Here is a 23,407-nt window from a genome sequence, read left to right as displayed (position 1 = left end):
CAAGGCAAAACATCTTTAAGCAGTCTTGTCGGGATGGGGTTTAAGAGACAGACGGTTTAGAAGTAGAAACTGTTGAAGACAGTTGGTCACGGTTAATGGGAGAAAAGCCATCTACATTTTGTTCCTTTTTGTCTTTTAATTGTTTAACTGTTTTGCATTAGTTTACTTTTATTTGGTTGTTTTGTTGTTGTTGTTTATTTATTGACATAAATCCTATGTGGAGTTCCAGTTCTCTGGAGGAATAGGCTAATGTATGACATCAAATCTACAACACTGTTTTTATCTAATATCATTAAATAAATCACTATTTCTCGACACAAAACCTGGCAACACGTTTCTATTCAGTCTGTGACACATCAAACTTTGAGGAAAGTCTGTTCCACCTCCTCTCCAGATCTAAGGTGACTATTACAGATAAATTGGTCTGTCTTTTCAATTTAATCTCATCCCCCGTCTCCTGTCGTTTAATGTCCTTTTCGTACTGTATCTTCAATATATGACTCAAATAAAAGAAACAGTCCATGTTGTGTTGTCATATACTAATTTTTTGTTTTTACAAGAGTTGCAACATGGAAGTTGAGGCGCTCCGCTTAGACATCCAGGATGAATTCTCGCCATTTCCTTTGGGTGCAGGTGACATGGAAGCTGTGGAGGCTCATGTCCATGACGAAGCACCAGGTGTGGGAAGCAGGTCACTGGTTTATATTATGGGAATGTCCAGACTCGCAGCAAGAGGGCCCTGGTTTTGGATCCCGGTCTGGGTGGTCCTTCTGTGGGGACTTTGCATGTTTTCCCTGTGTCAGCGTGGGTTTCCTCCAGGTTCTCTGGAAATGCCGCTCCACTTAACCCTTGTGTTGCCTTCGGGTCAATTTGACCCGATTCAATGTTTCACCCTCCTGTCGCCTTCGGGTCAATATGACCCGATTCAATGTTTAACCCTCCTGTTACCTTTATATTTACTAACATATTTTACCCTTGAGGTCAATATGACCCCAGCTATTAAAATCTCCAGAAAATTATTAGAATTAATATTGTTTTCCAAGTTTAAGTGTGAGGTACTTTATGTTTGTTTGTTGACTCCCGAAAGAACACCGACATTAAACATTGAATCGGGTCAAATTGACCCGAAGGCGACAGGAGGGTTAAATATTGAATCGGGTCAAAATGACCCGAAGGCAACACAAGGGTTAAGGACAGATTGGCACTGGTTGAGAGCAAGAGATTATTAATCTTGCCTCTAATAGTTTGAATCTTTTCATTAAAGAAATTCATGAAGTCATAACTACCGAGGTCTATAGGAATACACGGCTCCACAGAGCTGTGACTCTCTAGCCTGGCTACAGTGCTAAAGAGAAACCTGGGGTTGTACTTATTTTTCTCTATTACTGATGAGTAATAGGCTGCTCTGGCATTACGGAGGGCCTTCTTATATGTTTTAAAACTATCTCGCCAAACTAAACGAGATTCTTCCAGATTAGTAGAACGCCTACATTTGAGTACCGACGGGCTAGGGGAGTGTCCTAACACAGCTGTCTGAGAGTCCTTTAAAAACATCTCCTGGAAGCAACTCTACAGTGTGCATCCCTACATGTGAGGCTAGACTACTGACCACTTGGATCCTGGCTAAGTATCTTCTTTAAATTAGTTTTATCTGCAATGCGACTATTGTATTTGTTGTTTGAAGCGGCTAGATTGTTAGTCTGTACTGTTTTTAGGAATCATCTTTGGCAGAGAGCTGCTTTTTGTACACCTGAATCTCCAGTGATTAAGGGGTGAGACCAGCTGTTGTAGTGAGGGCACCTGGTTTCAATTTCTTTCCGACCCGTTCTACACACACCCATCACCTTGTCACAAAAGGCCTCTGGTAGTGTCAGTGAGCGAACCGCAAGGCAGACTTCATTTCTGGCTTTGCTATCGTGCAGTTGCTTGACTTCCTGGCTCTCACTGAGACTTGGATCACATCAGACAACACGTCTACCCCGGCTGCTCTCTCCTCTGCCTTCTCCTTCAGCCACACATCCAGACCTTCTGGTCGGGGTGGGGTGCAGGTTTACTCATCTCACCCAAATAGTGTTTCTCGCTCTAGCCGCTTTCTTTTACCGCACTGACTTTTGAGTTTCATGCAAACGCAAGAACAACGTGCTGCGTGGCATTTAAAAGGCGCGTCTGACATCAATGATTTTGCGGGCGACGCGTTTTTGAGAGGCGCGTCTGGTGTGATTGTGCCCTTAGGGACTCTAAAAAACGCAGCCGCACCAAAAACACCTTGTCAAAAATACGCCGGGCAAAACAGCGCGGTGCGCCAGTGGACCGGACCTGCGTGCGCAACCAACCGTTAATTTTGGGTTCAAGATATTTTTAAAAAGAAAGGAAAGAGTACGGCGAATACCACCATCTATTCCGCGAATTGTGTCTTGATGGCGAGCGCTTTCAGTTGCACTTCCGACCGAGCAGGAGTCAGTTTGAGTAGTGTTTAGATTTAGAATTATAAAGCTCTTCGTAATTAAATACCGCTAACATGAGGTTCTCGTCGGGAAAACAGGCAGGAAAGCCCGCCTCCTGCTTGATCAGATTGGCTGCCTTAACTTTTAACCACGCCTGAAAAACGCAAAAAACCGCGCCGCGTGGCATTTAGAAGGCGCGTCTGAAAGGCGTGTCGTACCAGAGGGAATCAATGGTTTTGCGGGTAACGCGTTTTTGAGAGGCGCGTCTGGTGTGATCGAGCCCTAACTCTGCCACAGACGCTCTCCTCTCTACTCTGTCTTAATCTCTCGATTGGCTTTGTCATTTTAAGACACGACCGGTTTGCAAGTCCTCTCCGGCTCCGTGGTTGTCTGACTCGGTACGCGCCGAGAGAGACACCTTGCGAGTGGCGGAAAGGAAATGGCGAAAATCGAATCAAGCAGACGACATGCTATCAATCTCTTCTCTCCTCCTTCTCTGCCTCTGCAGCCAAAAGCTCTTTCTACCAAACCAAAATTCAGTCTTCTTTCTCTAACCCCAAAAAACTCTCCTATCTTTTCCAACCTCCTTGATCCCTACTGTCCCTCTTCCACCCTTCTACCGAGCCACTTCGTCGACTACTTCACAAATAAGATAGATGACATAAGCTCTCCTCCTTTACTAATCAATCTTCTATCACTACACTAACACCAACTTCTTCTTCATCCCCCTCATTTTCCTCTTTCACCCCCTTGTCTCCTAATCAAGTATTAGCTTGGTGACCTCCGCTCGATGGACCACCTGCCCCCTTGACCCCATCCCGTCTAACATTCTCCAGGCTATTGCTCCTGACCTTCTTACCTTTCTCACCCATCTTATTAATAGCTCCCTCTCAACTGGCTGTTTCTTTAACTCTCTGAAGGAGGCGGGAGTTAACCCTCTCCTGAAGAAACCCACCCTCAACCCATCTGAAGTCAACAACTAAAGACATATCTCTCTTCTTCCTTTTCTTTCCATAACTGTCATTCGTTTGCATTCAAATGGAAGACTAATTGAAGATGTGATGGATGATAGGAGTCTGATCTGTATGAATGATGGTAGAGGAACAAGGCTAAACATAAATACAGGGGCAGAGTCAGCATTATATATCACATTAGTCTCTAATGCAATGGCTGGAGTAAGTAAATGGGAAGTTTTGACAACTACAACAGTAGCCAGTGATCATTATCCATGATCATGTTTGATAGCTCTGTGTCTCCTTTGTGTCTCCTTGATTGTTTCATTCCCCGCACCTGCCCTCAGATAGGACAGAAAGGAGTGACAGATAGGAGAAAAAGTGGAAGTTAGACCAGGAGGTGGAATATCAAGATGGATCTTTCAAAAAGCAAACTGTGAGGAGTTCCAAACATTAAGTGAGGGAACAATGACAAAGATTAACATTTCTGGAGATATACAAGTGCATCCGGAAAGTATTCACAGTGCTTCACTTTTTCCACATTTTGTTATGTTACAGCCTTATTCCAAAATGGATTAAATTCATTATTTTCCTCAACATTTTACACACAACAACCCATAGTGACAAAGTGAAAACTGTTTTTTGCAAATTTTTGCAAATCTGTTAAAAATAAAGAACGAAAACATAACATGTACATAAGTATTCATAGCCTTTGCCATGCCCATGACACTCACAATTTAGCTCAGGTGCATCCTGTTTCCACTGATCATCCTTGAGATGTTTGATTGGAGTCCACCTGTGCTAAATTCAGTTGATTGGACATGATTGAGAAAGGCACACACCTGTCTATATAAGGTATCACAGTGCATATCAGAGCATAAACCAAGCCATGAAGTTCAAGGAATTATCTATAGACCTCCGAGACAGAATTGTATCGATGCACAGATCTGGCAAAGGGTACAGAAAGATTTCTGCAGCATTAAAAGTCCCAATGAGCACAGTGGCCTCCATCATCTGGAAATGGAAGAAGTTTGGAACCACCAGGACTCTTCCTAGAGTTGGCCACCCAGCCAGACTGAGCGATCGGGGGAGAAGGGCCTTAGTCAGGGATGTGACCAGGAACCCGATTTGTCACTCTGACAGAGCTCCAGCGTTGTTCTATGAAGAGAGGAGAACCTTCCAGAAGGACAACCATCTCTGCAGCACTCCATAAATCAGGCCTGTTTGGTAGAGTGGCCAGATGGAAGCCACTCCTCAGTAAAAAGCACATGACAGCCTGCCTAGAGTTTGCAAAAAAGCACCTGATGGACTCTCAGACCATGAGAAACAAAATTCTCTGGTCTGATGAAACAAAGATTGAACTCTTTGGCCTGAATGCCAGCGTCATGTCTGGAGGAAACCAGGCACTGCTCATCACCTGGCCAATACCATCCCTACAGTGAAGCATGGTGGTGGCAGCATCATGCTGTGGGGATGTTTTTTCAGCGGGAGGAACTGGGAGACTAGTCAGGATCGAGGGAAAGATGAATGCAGCAATGTACAGAGACATCCTCGATGAAAACATGCTCCAAAGCGCTCTGGACCTCAGACTGGGGCGACGGTTCATCTTCCAACAGGACAACGACCCGAAGCACACAGGCAAGATAACAAAGGAGTGGCTTCGGGACAACTCTGTGAATGTCCTTGAGTGGCCCAGCCAGAGCCCTGACTTGAACCCGATTGAACATCTCTGGAGATCTGAAAATGGCTGTGCACCGACGCTCCCCATCCAACCTGATGGAACTTGAGAGGTTCTGCAAAGAAGAATGGGAGAAACTGCCCAGAAATAGGTGTGCCACGCTTGTGATCATACCCAAGAAGACTTGAGGCTGTAATTGCTGCCAAAGGTGCTTCAACAAATTGTTGAGCAAAGGCTGTGAATACTTATGTACATGTTATGTTTTCGTTCTTTATTTTTAATAAATGTGCAAAAATTTGCAAAAAACAGTTTTCACTTTGTCATTATGGGTTTTTGTGTGTAGAATGTTGAGGAAAATAATGAATTTAATCCATTTTGGAATAAGGTTGTAACATAACAAAATGTGGAAAAATTAAACGCTGTGAATACTTTCCGGATGCACTGTATATGACATAAACAAGCAGGTAACTTCAGCAATTATTATGTCAGCCAATTGATCTGTACCCAGGAGTAAAAATAGGATAAGTAAGAAACGTGTTCCTTGGTGGACAGGAGTGCTGCAAGGCAGTTAAAAGCAGGAACAAAGCATTTGGACTACCGGTAGTAGAAGAACCCATAACGTGCAGCAATTGATTCAATACAAAAAGGCACAATCCGTGGTGAGAAGAACAATATGACAAGCTAAGAGAGAGTTGCAGACACTTTTGAAATGAAATAGGAAGAAATATACTCCTGTGGGTGAGGTATGGGGAATGATAAAGAGGATGGTGTTAGGTTTTGGATCATGTGTTTTCAATTTGTATTCAAGAATGTAAGCCCTATGAAGTATTGTTTACTCCACAGGGTTGTAATTATTAGAAGAAGATTAATAATTACAATCATATTATTGCTGTGTTGTTTATTCTATATCAGTCACCCTGAGAGCAAAAGGTTCTCGGGTCACATCGGGTTAATGAGCAGACACAGGAACAAAGGTTTGTTTCAATTCTCACCATATACCCACCGACACCTCACACAGGAATGTCGGGTCGTAAAGCTCATACGGAAGAGACCCCATCTGTGTTGTGTAAATGACTTGCTTCAATAAAAGGACTGTCGGAGGAGAACTGAGCCAGAGTGTTTTGGGTGAGTGCAGGAGGCACAGCTCAGGACATTCTCCTTGGACAAGTAAAACTACGCGCCCGAGTCTGTCATCTGTGGTCATTGGAGTTGGTCTGGTAATTTAACTAGCGGGGCTTTATCTTTAAGGTGAAAACCCCACAGATGGGAGGAGATGGAAGGGAATGGGAATACCCAGTTTTGACTTCTGACAAGGAAACAGCGGTCTCCAATAGGGAAAAAGCAGTAATAATGGCCAAAGCATTTGTGAAGATTCATGGTTTGGATAAGTTGTCGGAAGAAGAAGGAGAAGGGAAAGAAGAATGAATCAGCATCCAGGTGTGCTAGACAGGAGGGAAAAAACACATAACATTGATGAACCTTTTATTCTGGCAGAGATGGTGAGAGCAATAAATGGATCAAAACCCACATCCTCAGGGGATGATCTGGTATGCTATGTCATGCTAAGGCATTTGGGAGAAGGAGCACTTTTGAAGCTGCTGCTCTGCCTTTATAACAGAGTGTGGGAGGAAGAAAAGTTACCGAGCGTATGGAAGGCGTCAACGTGATCCCAATTTGAAAACCTGGCAAAGATCCATCTAAACCCACCAGTTACAGACCAATATCACTAACATCTAATATGTGTAAGATAATGGAAAGGATGATAACAGAAATATTTTCATATACGCTCGAGAAGAGAGGAATGCTGGAAAGTTTTCAAAGTGGTTTTAGGAAGGGTAGAAATACCATGGACTCAGTGCTAAGGCTAGAGACTGATATTAGAAAGGCTCAGGCAAATAAAGAGTCAGTCATTACTGTGTTTTTTACATTGAAAAAGCCTATGACATGATGTGGAAGGAAGGTTTGATAATCAAGATGCACAAAATGGAAATTGGTGGGAGAGTCTATAACTGGGTAAAGGATTTTCTGTTTGGAAGGAAAATTCAAATACGGATTGGGTCAGACGTGTCAAATCAATACTTAGTCGATAATGGTACACCTCAAGGCAGTGTGATTAGCCCGCTACTCTTCATCATTATGATAAATGACATATAGATATAGGTAGGTCTCTGTTTGCTGATGATGGGGCATTGTGGAAGAAAGGAAGGAACATGCAGTCAGGAAAGTACAAGAAGCAATCGATGAGGTGTTGGAGTGGGGCTTCAAGTTCTCAGTGGAAAAAACACAAACAGTCTTTTTCACCAGGAAAATAATCAAGGATGGGATGAAGCTATAGGTATAAGCCCCTCTGTGGTTTACCCGGTGGTGGCTCCATGGACACTTGTGTGGCCTGAAGTTGACTGGTATCTGTTGGATGTAAAAAGAAAAGAGAAAGGAAAAGGGGATTTGTTAAGTGCATTTGAATATTGAGTCATTAAACTATACAGTGAATATACTAAGATTTATACGGACGGTGCTAAGAAACCTGAGACAGGACTGACAGGATTTGGGGTGGCAATACCAGACAAAGGAGTAGGGATCAACAGGAGAACATCTGATAGACTAGGGGTCTACATAGTGGAGATGTTGACAGTGCTAGTGGCATTACAATGGGTGGAAAAGGCAAAACAGGAAAAGGTATTAATACGCTCCGATGCAGCTTCAGTCCGAGTAAGCCTAAGATCTCTTCGTTCATGCAGTCCTATGAGGTCCTTCAGTCGGCCACACGCGTAACTAACCAGAAGGTCAGGTTAAATTCATGTGGGTTATAGCACATATAGGGGTGAGTCGGGCGGACAAGTTGGCAAAAAGGGGTTTAAAGAAAACAGACATAGAAATGAGGAATAGCATCAGTAAGGCGGAGGTCAAGAGCATTGACGTCAACCAAATGTGGCAAAATAGTTGGACATAGAAGAAAGGGAGACATTTGTATGATATTCAAGGGAGCGATAAGGCAACCAGGTTGGGAAGTTGGAACGGGAGAGAGGAAACAGTGCTGACAAGTCTAGGGTTGGGCCATACGGCACTCAATATGACACTGAAAATGATAGGGAAACACCAGACAGGGCCGTGTGATGGATGTGGAGAAGAGGAGTCAGTTGATAATGTGATGGTGAATTGTAAGGTGCGTAATGAGACTCAGAGAAAGTTGATGAGGAAGAATCTAAAGGAATTGGGGTTGCGTGAGTGTACACTGAAGGGAATACTGAGCATGAGTGGGAGAGCACATAGTACTGCTAGCTCTCCACAATTTGTCTTTTATATATATGTACTTTTTTTGGGGGGGAGGGGGGGGGCATGGACAGATTTAGAAACCACGGGCCCCTGAGCCTGGACGTGTCAAGCCCCCCCCCCCCCCCCCGCAAAAAAATAAATACAAATAAAAATCGCTAACAAAACAGTCCGTTTCGAACAACGATACCGGAGCTGAGCAGACAACATAACACGAATTATATGATAGCAGGGACTTCGGTTATATGAATTAAACGAATAACTTTTGTAATCGTTACAACCACACGGCTCAAAGTGGAAATAACATAGTAGGGAGACCACACCGAGTTAAGGTTTGAATTCAAAAGATAATTTATTAAATTATTAAATTAATTAGATCAGGGGTGGATAACATCATAATGGGGTCTTCATGAAGAACAACTTTACAGAAATGCCACATAAACAGCGTATTTGTGTGTGTTGGGGGTGGGGGTGCTTAGACAGAGCTCTAATGCTATTGTTTTGCACTTGCTTTTTGGATTTCTCCCTACAGAGTTGAAGGGCCCATATTGCATGGAGTACTCAGCCCCTCTAAAGTCCTATAGATAAACTGAGGGGATAAACACTCACTTGAAAGGTATCATGATGGTTTCTTTCTTGTGACATCTTCAAAGTGAATGTTTAGGCTATTCTTTAGTTTTTCAGTAGGACTTTTGGGGCTCTGTTAATGACATGAATGACTTAAGCCTAGCATATACCGGCTATGGCGCATCGTGTCATATCATCATATCAATACAAAGTTAATAAAAGCGACTTCACGCAGAGGCTCTGGCTTAGGGGCCCCCTAAACTCATGGGCCCCTGGTGCCGGTAGGCTCGTTCGGTAATCCATCCCTGAGTAGGACTATTGGGGCCCTGTTACTGACATGAATGACTTAAGCCAGGGGTGTCCAAACTTTTTGCAACTAGGGCCAATTGTGATAAAGTAAAGATGCCCGGGGGCCAATAGTTCCTGAAGACATGTTTTAAACCACAAAAGTTACATGAAAATACACTGTTATAAAACAATTTATTTTTACTGTCACAATTACTTTTATTTTTTAAATGACAATGTAACCACATATAATATAACCAAGTCTGCCTTTCATTCAGTCAGATAACAATGAAAAAGCTGTATATAGAATACCTTACATTTCTATGAGTTACATAACGTTGCAATTAACCTGTTTTGCACTGAATACCTTTTCAAGATAATATCAATAAAGTGCAACCTGTGAAAAATGAAACAAAATAAGATCAAATATTTGGGCATAAAGAGTTTACTGAGTGTTAGTGACACTGCATATCTTTTCAAAATAACAATAACGGGGGTAAAGAGAGCCCTACTTTCTGATCCATACTCCGGAGCCGAAGGTGGCGGTAATGTACCAAATATATGGATGCCAACCGCCGTTAAACATCAAGAGTTGAACTGTGACACTAATTAAATGACTAATATTGCAATTAAGTGTGTGGAGCCTTTTGATATATAATGATTTACAAAAGAGAGAAAGTACATGAGACAGATAAATAAGACGAACACACAATAAAGCATGAATGAAAAAAAGATTTAAAAAAGAGAGATCATGTGATGGAAGAGTTAGACGCACGCACACACGCACACGCACACGCACACGCACACACACACACACACACACACACACACACACACACACACACACACACACACACACACACACACCTACACACACACACACACACACACACACACACCGTCTTGTGACCGCGCGGTACCAAGACCTCGACGAGGCGTCGGCGCGGGCGGGGACACATCTACCGGCCCCCAGAAACGGGAGCGAGAAGTATCCATGCCAAGGTTCCCTCTCACTTATCGGCCTGGACCTGCTCGCCTCCTCCTCCGTCACTGAGAGAATGAAAGGATGGCCGAGCCGCGACGCGGGGACCATGGAGGGCTGACTGACGCTGCCTCGGCGACTCACCGGGATGAGCAGCAGCGTCGCAACGCGATGAACTCGACGGAGGAGGCAACCGTGGAGGGTCTCTCCCTGGAAGAGATACTCCGGCTTTACAGCCAGCCCATCAACGAGGAGCAGGCATGGGCGGTGTGCTACCAGTGCTGCAGGACGCTGGCGAAGGGGCACCGAATGAGGGGGAGCTCATCCGCCGCCGCAGCAGCCGGAGCATCGTCAGCGGAGGCTCCAAGGAGGATATCCGGACCGGGGAATGTCAGGATACAGAAAGACGGGTCCGTAAGGGTGGAACACCGGGGCTGTCCAGGTAAAATAGTATGTAAGAATGAGTGCGCCTACTCGCAATCTAGGCCAGACCATCACGTGCATTTCAAGTAATGGTGTGTAAGAGAGATAGCCTGCACAATTACATCACTATGTGTATAATCCCCCATGTAATATGTGTAATAATCAGAATCAGAAACATTGATTTTCTACGTGTGTTAGACACATTAAGGAGTTGACTTACAGACAAACAAAACAACAACAATCAACAGTCAACATAGTGCAATAATCTCCAATCTGCAACCAGTCATGGGGCCCAACTACATCTGATCACTGACATGATGTAGTGGTTCTCACAGATGTTCACTCTTCCTTTTTGAGGCTCCATCTCTCATTGAAGGCCTCTCAGCCTGTTTGCCACTTCACATAACCGATGTTATTATTGCAAGCTGAAACGTGCATGGGTCCGATGCATAAGGTGTAAACTGAGTTATGGCCATTTGTACATGGTACACAGTTCCAATGTTTGTATTTGCCGAGCATAAATGTATCCATAACCATGATCCAAAAAAAAAAAAACAACAGATGACACTGTAGTGTGATCAGCATTGTCGGTCTGGAGATGGGAGCCCAGGTTTGGCATGCTCACTGCATACTGTAATCCCCCCCCCCTCACACACACACACACTATAAGGAACACTGCTCGTTTTTTTGGCCTTTGATTTGATAACTTTGCTGCATTTCTTTAAAGGATTATGCCAGTTGTGGCCTGTAGGTGTATATATGCTTAGAATGAATGGGGGTATTTTTAGAAGCACGGAAGGGGAGGGAGTCAAGGCTTTTATTACTTGATTTCACATCATGCAAAATGTATCGACTTGTTGTAGTTAAGCATGTTTTGGGGGCATTTGTATTTGCAACATGCATCATTTTACATCATCGATTCAGTAATTATGTTGCAATTTCACAGATGAACATCTTTTTTGTATTTTTTATCACAAAACAAATAGAAAATAAAACTTGCATAAAAAACACACACATATAATACATATACTTATACAGGCTGCTGTACATAACATACAGGTTATTTACAATTGGAATAAAATAACAAATCAGTACATCAGCTCTAAATAATTTGTCTTACAGTGGAAAATAACACATACAGTCTTACAAAAGTGTTTAATATTGTAAGGATTTCTCCTTTCATAATGATCTTTCCCGTGAATTTGAAAAATAAAATAAAAGAGTTTAAATGCATTTGTTTTCGACTGACAGTATTGCAGAGGAGGAGAATAGTGAGAGGAGATGAAGGTAAAATGATTGTGCATTCAGATGACCTGCTGCCAAAACGATGTGGATGAACATCTTACTGCTTTCTTCACATTACACACCAAAAGTGCAAATAATGAAACACACTTATGTAAACAGATATGGCAAAACGCATTATCTTGCAAAGTCTGTATAAACATGTATCCATTACTTTTATCAGACTATTGAAAGTGATCATTAATGAGCTAACTATAATCAAGTCTTCATTTCTTCCCCACAATCCTTCCATGAATCCCATGACGAGTTATGAAGTCTCTGGCTGGGAATCCCTGCTGTGCACGTCTTCAGTCCAAGTCGTTCTGGGAGTGTTTTGCAATTGTTTTGATCAGTTCATTGCAACCACACAAATGCTCTCCATTTTCAATGTGATTTTCTCTTCTAATTGACAGTTATCTGTGCTGTTCAGCACATGATTTCTCCTTCTGTCTCTTCCTCTCCCCGATGCACAAGCTCCAGTCAGATAAACTCATTTATATAAATAATTAGATAAATCTATGGCAACATTATTTAAAGGATTTAGGACTTCTGAACCACTTGTCTGCAAAAATTTACTTTGAGTTAAATCCCGACAAGGTTGGTGTTTTGACCCACTCTTTACCACGTCCGCCTTGGGCCGGGTGATAATTAAATATATTGTGACTAAATCATATACCAGGAGAGATACACAATCACATCACCTAAAGTGATCCCAACGACACTAACTAAACCTTCCTTAGAAAACCCTATTGTTTTGCATTGACGGGTTTAATTAAACGCTAAAATGCTCTGTATACTTTTCATCTGTCGAGTATTTCACTCTCACGGGAGCATACAAAACCATTTGGTTATTTCATATGGAACATTTATTTAGTGAATTACCAGAAAACATTTTTATTTATTGTGATGTATATTGTCATCAGGATATATATTGTTATCATAAAATCCTATAATAACAATACAGCATGTTTATCTTACAATCTTATCAAGTCACAAATCTTATATTGCGACATAAGATTTTGTCAACATTGCTCATCTTGTATGTTTGCCGAGTGTTTTATTCCGAGGGTATCAATTTGTATCACATCTGAATTCATCATGAAAGCCGGCAACTTTTTTTTACGAATATTTTTAATATCCTGCCCCAGTCGTTATAGAGCAGTCAAGAAAGCACATTGGTTCATCTGCTCCTCCTCTTTTGCAGTGCTCAGATCCCACTGTTCATTCTTCTTCAGCCGCGTGGCATTCCAACCTGCTGATGCTGACATCGAGGACTTCGAGATGACGGCATCGCTGTTGTGATGTTGCGTTTTTTCTGCGCGTCACAAGACAAAACAGCTCAAGTTATTTCGAGGGTCATCGGTCAGGAGGCTGTTTATTCATGAAGTAAAAGCTGGGCAGATGTAGCCCGGGGGATCATTTAAGTGGGTCTTCTTTTTGAAGGGAGTACATTCATGCAACATGGCTCTGTGGGAGGAGTCTTGTCATTATCGGTCACATGCTATACAAACCACTGAAGTGATTAGAAATGAAGAGGAGCTTTTATTAAAACTGTTCTAATGTGCGTAATGAGAGCACAGAGCACTTTTCTAGACTTAGTTTAATGAGGTTGGAAATATTTAATCACTGATAAGTAAGCTATTTAAAATTCCTCTAAACCTGAACATGATACATTTACAGGATAAGGCAGCGGGGTTTTATATTATTCATTTAGTCATTTCAATTTCATGAACCAAAATCAACTATGACTTGATCCAAATAACAATTACATTGTTGTCAGAAAACTATTAACAGAATACACCATTGGGTGCTGTGTTCCTTCGCCGCCATTCACCGTACCATGCGCGACTGCAGGATTTCTGCGTTGTTATTAGGGCTGGGCAACGATTAAATCTTTTAATTGCGATTAATCGCATGATTTCCCTGATTAATCACGATTAATCGCATTTGTATATGCAAAATCCAATAATTAATTCAAAAGTAGTGTATAGCGCACTTCTATTTTAAATGTTCTGCCATATGAATGAAAGTGCCATAACATTTGTTGTCCCTGTTAGAGTGAGACACCAGAAAACGCTTTCAGTGCAGTTTGTCATTTCCTAGAACTTGACACTTATTTTAAATGTACTGCCATATGAACTAAAGTGCCATAAAATCTGTCAGGACATTGTCAAACGCACTGTTATGCAGAGACACTGTGACAGAACGCTGGAGACTGTGCGAGAAGCAGGGGACATGATCAAAAGGCAGTTGTCTCGCAGCAGCGATCATATTTCGTGCACTATCTGTGCTAAGTGTGGTGACTTTATTTGACACATTCCACTGCTGTGTAACTTCAGTAAAGTGTCCTGCGCACGTTTCAGCATAATGTCTCTCCTCTGTTTTCATCACAGTCAGGGCATGTGAATGCAGCGCCCACTTCTCATCAATATAATGCACAGTAACTCCGAGGTCATTGTGGTTACCGAGTGATGTCCAGTAGTCCCCAGTGAGAGCAACAGCGGGTGCACGTTGTAAAGCTGTCGCTTTTGCAGTCCTCTCCTTTTCATACAACTCGTGTATTCTCCGTGTGATGGTGTGTCTTGAGGGCGTCTCATACCTGCCGTCATTTGTTGAGATTCTCAAAATGTTTCTCAGACCGACGTCTTCCACAATAATAATCGGCCTGCAGTCTGTAGCTATCCACTTCGCTATGGCATTGGTTAGCTTCTCTTGCCTTGGTTAATCTATACTCCTCCCTGCAGCTAGCGTAGTCTGCCGAAGCCTCGCTCCACTGTGTGTTTGGTTGTATGATTTGCTGGCATCAACGGTGTGTTTAGCATTTAAATGATATTTAAGACTGGAAGTACTCCGGTGATAAGACAATTCATCTTGGTAGTGGTTACATATGACTTTGTTTCTGTCGACTCCGCCGTCTTTAAGAACTTTAAATTGAAAATGGCCATTTAAAATCTCCGTACTCTTCTCCATGTTTGTTAAACCGCGAATGACTTTCTTTTCCGGTTCCGCAGCAATCAGTAGCAGACTTTTACAAAATAAAAGCCTGTGAGCAACAAACTTTTACAAAAATAAAATAAATAATAAAATCTGCGTTAACGCGCGATGAAATAATTGTCGGCGTTAATTAATTGATGCGTTAACGCAAGATTAACGCGTTAACGTGCCCAGCCCTAGTTGTTATGCATGAATCCAGCAGTCGCTGCTCCTAAACATCTCCAAAAGAGGCTAGCGCTTTGTAGATACAGTTTTTGGGAGAGCGTAGCTGCTGGAGTAGCCTGAATTATATCCAAACCGAATATGTTTTTTCTCTGCTTTTCAACTGGCATCAGCAAGAGTTTGATTGACTGTTTTTTTCCAGTCATTTGCCAAGGTATATTTTTTGACAATGCCTTCCCTTTTTTCCAAAGAGTTTCCAATGGCGGCCTCTCAGATGAACAAACCACCTTGGTTAATACCAAGAATTAAGAATTAAATTAATCTGGATACACCAAATGTATTAATCCTCAGTTGACCAATGTCTCCAACAAATGCTCAGTTTCCTCCTGTTTGAGGAACATTTGCTGAAAACTACAGTGTCCAGGTGTTTTGGGAAATATGAAGCCTGTTTAGAAATGCAACAATGTGTTTGTGAACAGCCCTTAAAAATTTACATTTCCAGTGGGAATGAACAGACTTGGTGCTGAGAGCTACAGATGGTGTATGATAGCTGGGCTGCGTTGAAGCAGATTGTGAGCTTTGGTCTTTTCATGGGATTTGTGGGCAAAATGGAAATGTAGAATACGACTTTGCCTCATCCTATACAGCTGCATTATGACCGTAAGAGTATTTCTAGACTCTGTTCCTGATTAGGCCTGAGAGTTTCCATCAGTGACACAAAAACATATTGATACTGAAATTAACTACCAGAGTTTCTCAGCTATGTGTGCTTTAGCACCTAAAGTTGATGAATAAATGTCAGGCCAGTGATTGCTGTGGATCATGAGACATTGTAGATTTCACATGATTTTCAGACATTGTTTTTTTCAAACATGAATAGCAAAGATCATCATCACATGCGCTTAACTTCTGTCAGTCATACATTTGTTTTTACTGGAATGGAACAGATATGTTACCACACATGTTTGTGCGTTTGTGTGTGTAAACTGCTTTGTGCTTCGGCTTACATCTGCTTCTTATCACAACACTGCTTTATTGTTTCCCTGCAGGTAAATACAGCCCTTGCACAACAACAGAGGTGAGTAACTCCACTGTAGTTCTGTTGTACTTCTATTTCGCTATCGCATGCTTACAGAGGCTTGAACAATTTTATGTGGACATTATTTATTTGTGTATAGTGTCAAAGTACATGTGCTGGGCTAGGGATGACATTATAACTTGGGCACATTATATATGGAATAACCAGGACCTTTTATTTTAGTTTTGCTAACTGTATGTTTGCAATGTATATGTCATGCTTTTGATGATACAAAAAATATACAATTCATTTTTTACATTTTGGTTAGTTTGAGTGTCTAGTTGTGGAACCTTGTTTGGACATTTCTGGTTGATTACCTCCCAAACCTCCCAAAGTGAAAGATGGGAAACGTTTCTGGAAAAGAACCAGTCAGTCAATTAACTAGATATACATGGAGGGATATATATGGTAGTACAGGGAGAGATAATGGCAAGTTTAACCACAATAGAAGCATTTTCTACTTTTTAAATAGTTACCTCCCACAGTTGGTTATGTTAGCTAGTTACAGTCAAAGAGGGCAGCCAGCCACAACAACAGAGATGGCAGTTCTGTTTTAGGACTAGGTCTTACAATCCCTGGTTGATTTGCACTCCTGAGATGTGAAGTGGGTTGACGCAGACATGCAAGGTGTTTCCGGGTAAGAGTCATGGTGCTGTCTGTGGGACAAAAGGGTCAAAAGCCTCATTGGAGTCATCAGGTGGGCACCCTCCTTCTCCGATGTTTTTTCGATGATAGGCCCACAACACCTCCAGAGGGCTCATCGGCAACAACTGGCATCCCAGATGTGCCCCCCTCTGCTTTAACCCTTCTGCGCCACAGATGCTATTTTGGGGCCTAGGTGGCGTCTCTCCTCTTCACCCACAGCCACCGGCTTGCCCATTCAGCAGCGCTTGAGAGGGCTTTGATGGCTTGGCGTTGGGCTTGGCCTCGAATTCCCAAATCCTTAAGCAGCCTGGTAGTTGTCTTACCCACGAAGCCTCTGCAGCCGACTTCCACTGGGCAAACTTTGGCTTTCCAGCCACGTTGCTCAGCATCAGCTGCCAGCTCAGCAGGGGGGGGGGTGCTCACCCGTGTGCGCGCATCACGACAGAGCTTCGATGCCGGCGCGCGCATCGCTCTGTCGCGCGAGCCGAGAATTGTTGACGGGGGGGAGGGGGGGGGGTAGACGAAAATTACAGAGTGGCGGGTGGAGATTTCACCCTGTTCTAATGGTAGGGGAAACACTGGAGTTGATAAGCGTGTCTTCTTGTCTGATCAATACGCAACTGTGAGGTGCGCGAATGGACCGAGCGGCCAGCTGCTGATCACTCACTCAACAGCCCGACCTGCAATTTTTTTTGGGAGCACCGAAGACCCATTTTGACCCAGGAAAAACCCTGAATTATAATTAGCCAACCAAAATCGTGTGAAAATTAGGTAGTAATAAATACAGTGAATAAAATGGTACAAATATATGTTAACAATAATTTGTGGCCCTTTGCACCTGTTGTGGTTTAAATGTGGCCCTCTTGGCCTCCGAAGTTGAGTACCCCTGAAGATCGTGACAACCAGGTAGAGGCAGAACAGACTCATGGCTCAGCAGAGCACACAAGACTTGAAGACTTGTTCAGGCCCAAAAAAAGGAAATTGGTTCATGAATGACCATATAATATATATAATGACAATTTATATTTATTACTATTATTATAGGGCCCGATCACTGAGTCAGAATGGAGGACCTAATGTTCTTAAAATGTTTAATTTTATGGACAATCAAATGACCGTTGTCACCTTTTTCACCCCTCATTAGTTTGCAGGTATGACTGTAGAAGGGCCTCGGTACAAGATAATAGCTTGTACTGTGTAACACAGTAAATAATACTTTCTTATCAGCATTGCTGTAAATAGTTTATTTGGACTGCTAGTTATACAAATTGTTATGTCTAGTTGCAAGCATGCAAGCATGCAATACCATTCTCCTTTCACCCGGTGATGTTCTCTACCTGCCCCAGAGCTCCCAGCAGACTGGAGGGAAATGTCACCAGCAAGGCCTCCTGTTTATTGGCAGTTCTAGGAGCAGTTCCGGGTCTAATTAAGGGGCTCTTTCCTACCAACTATCAACTAATTGTTGTCATGATAGCTTATGAGAATGGGTCTTATGAGCGCACACGCGCGCACACACACACACACACACACACACACACAGGGTAATGCACTAGCAGCAGAGAATGTAAAACTGTATAGTCAAATCTCTGCTAAGCAGCTTTGAACAATAAATTTGTTCTCACAATGCAGTGCACTGTGCACTGGCTGACAAAACCACCAGTGAGTTGTTGGAGCCGCTTGACGCTCAACAGCGATAGATCCTGCGGCAGAGGCATTCTGCTATAGTATGGGGTGTGGAATTATCCCAGAGCTGGATGAGCAGGAACACATGTGTAGCCGTGGAGGACGCACATTATCCATCGGATAAGACCACTGTCTTCAGAGCCAGTGAACTGAGCTCCTGACATGTTGGTGACTGTGTCTCAGTGGTGAGGAAGGTCGTCCTTCAATCAGAGGATCCTCTTGCGCATTTCGACCGTTTTATATTTTCAAACACAAATAATGTTGTTGGGTTACATCAAACATCACGGGACCAGATGTGTCCTGTGATGTTTGATGTAACTAATACATTTGTGGATTATTCTTCATAACATCCCCCACTGTCAAAATTCAACCGTGCATGCTTATGCCTTCTTAATGTCTAAGCTTTGAAGTCTATGAAGGGATTAGAGTTTAACGTCAAAATTCGGCATTTCACGGAAACAGAAAATTCGATCAGGAGTTATTCAGATGTTTTGCGGAAATAATTACTTTTATGCAAAAAAAGAGAAGAAAAACAAGTTGAAGTGTTCTCTCTGTTTTGTGCTCAGTCATGCGTGTTCCACGTACCGGACAAACCAAAGGAATGGTACTCAGTCACATGACAATCAGAGGTCAAAGCATCGGGTGATTTATTTAGTCAATTTAGTTTTTTGTAAAATTCTACTTTAAATGCCATGACCTAGTTCCTGTGAACCCACGAAGTAAATATAAATGTTTTTAAATCCCCAAATTGTTTCTACAATCTCTTAATTCTGACCAGACTATGCTGATTCTTGTAATCCTCCACTGGTTGGCCAATAGCGGCTGATAGAAGACTTTTGCATACAAGGGAGCAGACCTCATAGATTTCATTTAGCATTTAATTAGCACAATTGGCACCGGTGTTTATAACAGAAAGCTACATAACTAGAACTAATGAGATTCAAAGCCTCTTAATAGCTGGTGTCTTTGTCTGATACCACTAAAAATGCAAAACAGACCATGACATCTCATTGCCAGACGCATAAAGAACCAGCATTTTAGTCACATGTGATCCTCCCTGACCCAACAATTCGATAATAGATTCATCCTTTATGTCATTCCACATGTTTCTTCAAAAAATGTGCCGATTTGACGTAATTTGCTGTTTAATATTACTTTTCATGTTTAGGTTTTCAAATATCAGTTGGGCCAAAAAAAATTTAAATCTACACTTTGGAAAATACACTGTAGGAGCGGTCAGTAAAATCAATGGGCATTCTTTCGTAGTGTCTCTACAATACTTTCTTTCATTTCAGAACAGCAACAGAAAAACTGAAAAATCTTGCTTTGTCTTAAATGTGGTCTTTATATGCAGTTGAAAAATAGTTTGCACTTACGCACTCTTGCCAAACACTCCTGGCCCACCTGGCAAATCAGTGGAATGGCTTCTACATACATTTCCCAGCTCTTTTGCCAAGGAGTTAAATAAGGAAATCGACGCCATTCAAAATTAAGCTGGGGTCAGTCCTGTCATCACCACAAGGGTGCCATGCAACCAGCAGACACACCCAGCCAGGAAATAGTCTGGTACACAACAGCATCAGCAGGGCCATGGCAAGAGGCCGGCCCACCAGTCAGGAGGCATAACAAAAGAGGCCAGACTAATGAGGTTGGACTTTGAGGCTGGATGCAGGAAGCAGGGGCAGGGACCCAGAATCCAGAACCAGCTTCAGACACAGCCTATGAGACGTGAAGTCACAAGAGCCGTTCTTGTGCGTACTTCTCTGTACTTCTTGTGGACTCGTGAAATGTCATCAGTCGCAGCCCGAGTACAAGTTACAATTTTAAGTCCGCTTCTTGCAAAGCACGTTCAAAATGCCTGGATGTGACTTGATCCTCCCACTTTGCAGAGGATGCATCAGAGGAGACTTCTGTGTACTTTAACGTTAAACTATAGCGGTGTCTTTTTTTAACTTTTGACCGAATTGTTTGCAATTACATGTATAATATAACTATATATATATATCTATATATATATATAGATATATATATTTATCCTCCCGTCTGGACTCCCGTCTGGACTCCCAAGACCAAAACTCCCGAGTCCAAACTCCAAAAGAACACAGTTTGTACTCAGTGTACTTGGAATTGATAAACGGCTAAGGACTCCGGGGAGGAAGTAGAGGTAGTAGTGTGCAATTGAGAGATGTAAATTCATTTATAAATTCATTCCCAGACTGAAAGTGGAAGCTTGTTCCATAAAAGAGGAGCTCTAGCTCCCATCCTACTTTTTAGGACTCTAGGAACCACAAGTGGCCCTGCATTTAGTGAGCGCAGCTCTCAGCGGGGTAATATGGTACTACAAGCTCCTTCAGATATGATGGTGCCTCACCAATCAAGGCTTTGTAGGCAAGGAGAATAATTTTAAATATGATTCTTGATTTTACAGGGAGCCAGTGCAGAGCAGCTAATAGAGGAGTAATGTGATCTCTTTTATTAGTTTTAGTGAGTAAACGAGCTGCAGTATTTTGGATTAACTGGAGGGATTTAGGAGATTTATTAGAGCAGCCTGATAATAAGGAGTTGCATTATTCTTGTCTGGAAGTAACGAATGTGTGAATTTGTTTTTCTGCATCTTTTTGAGACAATATGTGCCAGATTTTTTTAAATGTTAAGTAGATGAAAAAAATGCAGTCCTTGAAGATTTGCTTCACGTGGGAGTTAAGTAAAAGTCCCAATCAAAGATAACGCTGAAATTCTTTACAGTGGTGTTAGATGCCAGGGCAATGCCATCTACAGAAACCACATCACCAGATAATTGATCTGAGGCAGGCACGTGCACAGACATTTTGGGGGGCAGGTGCTCAAACCAAAAAAAAGGGCACCCATCGCCAAAATGATTTTTCCAAGTTAGGAGTTGGTTGCTAGCAGCACTTGAAACACATTGTGTCGTGAGAAGACATGAGAGTTGAACAAAGTGACATGTTTTCTATTAACAATTACAATTTATTTTCATTTACAAAATAATAGGAGCCAAACATGCCATATAATAAACAACGTACTAAACTCTGTTAAGAGAGACGCGTACGTGAACCGATTCGGTCGCCTCGGGTGGGAGACGGAAAGAAAAGTCACGCCGCAGTCTTCTCGTGTAGGGGAAACGGGAGAGGAAAGGAACGGGGAGGGGGACGAGACGGGAGAGGAGAGATGGAGAGGGGGAAAGGTTTGAGGTGCGAGTCGGCTCACACCGGGTACTTTATTGAGGGAAATAATCGTGCTCTAAGGACAGACGTGTAGCAAACTGTCGTAAAAGCACGTCGGCGGCGCCCAGGCGCAGCGCGTCACCGCGCGCTGCTAACCTGTCGCACTGGAGAGGACGCGGGTCCACGGGTCACGATGCCCGTCCTCTCTTCTGACGACCGCCCCGGTCACGGTATCCTCGCCTTGCGCTTCGAGGGGGAGAGGGAAACTCGAGCGAGGGCGAAGACCGAGTTAAGGGGGAAGGAGGCGGAGATCAGTAACTCCCTCTATATGATTCTGCGATCGTTCGGGCCTGATGAGCGACGCGCGTGCACCTCGACAGTGGTTGCTGTTTGGCTCGGCGCGCGACACCCCTAGATGATGTCAGATCGATCTCCGCGGAGAGAAACGCTGTTTCTTCAATTATCGGGTCTCACCCCAACACGCTCGAGGGTACCAGGCTCGTAGAGCGGCCGGCGGGACACTTAGTAATATTCTATTTTTAGGACAACCTCCGCGACGAGGACTCGGTGTTACGAGTCCCTCTCTTGGTCCCAGAACCAACCACGGCTCGGCCGAGAGACGGAGGTCTACCGGCTGCAGCGATATCTCTCTTTAGTACAAAATGTCAGTTACAAGTGTGTGAGGAATCAGTATGTGCCCTGGGTAACGGAGGTCAGTGGGTGTAGCCGTGCAGATGTCGCTCAGACTCACCTCGGGGGCGGCGGGGGTCCGCTCTCGGGTCTCCGCTCTCGGGTCTCCGCCTTTGGTCTCCTCGGGTGGGTCGACAGGTGAAGAAATAGGTCTCACAAAAAAGTAGGTCCACAAACCGAATGTAAAGTTTAAGACTGCAAGGCAGCCAAGTATTTTATTCAAAAAAAGAAGAAAGAAATAAACAAAGTACAACTACAAGTGAGTTCCCGCACGGGAGCCTGACGCAAAAGTCACAAAAACTCAAAAACTCTCTTTTTCTCTTCCCTTTTCAGAAAAAAAGAAGAAAAATAGACAAAGTACGTCAGGCGTCCGTGAAGAACTCACGGACGCCTGACGCAAACCCCAACCCATGAAAAAACCTCTTTTCTTTTCAAAAACTCATTTTCCTAAGACCCTCTTGTTTCCTCTGTTCGTCACCTTTATACCCTCGGCTCCTCCCACTTTTACCAGATATCCCCTCTTCCTGAGAGGTTCTGGAGAGACTCTCTGTCCCACATCAACGGGGGGGGACCGTTGTCTCCGCTGGTTTAGATGAGCTCGGTCACCTCGGTGACCTGTCTCCGGGTGTCTCCTCTTATCTCTCAGGCACTTAGGGTACCCTCTTTATGATGCTTTCAGACCTGGTGAGACTTCCCGTGGGCAGTGACACAGAACACACTCTAACCGGGGGTCAGTATACAGAACAGATGGGAGACATAGGTTACATTATCATATCAAAGACCATTGATCTACAGGCAGGTTAACACACATGAATTCAGGTTTGTGTTTATTCACTCCGCAATACATCCTCCTGGGCCCATATGGTGCGGATATGGGCTCCGAACACACAATCAACCAGGTCTTCATTTGAATATCACCAGAGGTGCAATGTTTACATCTGGTGTCGGCGTGGGGCCCCTGAGTGAGTTCAGACAGAGGGTCACCGGTTGTAAACGCCAAAGATGACCACTCAGGACTAGGGTTGGGTACCGAAACCCGGTGCCAATATGGTACCGGTTCCAATACAACCGGTATTACCCGGACCGAAAC

The 23,407-nt window shown here is 43.2% G+C and overlaps 1 protein-coding gene across 2 annotated transcripts in view; it reads left to right on the top strand.

The window, feature by feature from the left end:
* Positions 1-10,159: 10,159 nt before the first annotated feature.
* Positions 10,160-23,407, top strand: part of spire1b (spire-type actin nucleation factor 1b) — a 62,353-nt gene continuing 49,105 nt past the window's right edge. Inside the window, exons 1-2 of one of the 2 annotated variants that reach the window (XM_056406039.1) lie at positions 10,160-10,621; positions 16,089-16,117. In XM_056406039.1, the coding sequence (XP_056262014.1) occupies positions 10,264-10,621; positions 16,089-16,117 (387 nt within the window). In that variant the 5' untranslated portion in view covers positions 10,160-10,263. The remainder of the gene's footprint in view (positions 10,622-16,088; positions 16,118-23,407) is intronic. The other variant, XM_056406040.1, reaches the window with a different exon arrangement.

Source organism: Pseudoliparis swirei, chromosome 22 (assembly GCF_029220125.1).
Source record: "Pseudoliparis swirei isolate HS2019 ecotype Mariana Trench chromosome 22, NWPU_hadal_v1, whole genome shotgun sequence".
Taxonomy (NCBI): domain Eukaryota; kingdom Metazoa; phylum Chordata; class Actinopteri; order Perciformes; family Liparidae; genus Pseudoliparis; species Pseudoliparis swirei.
Note: the sequence above shows the minus strand (reverse complement) of the source record. Positions and strands in the feature narration are given on the sequence as shown.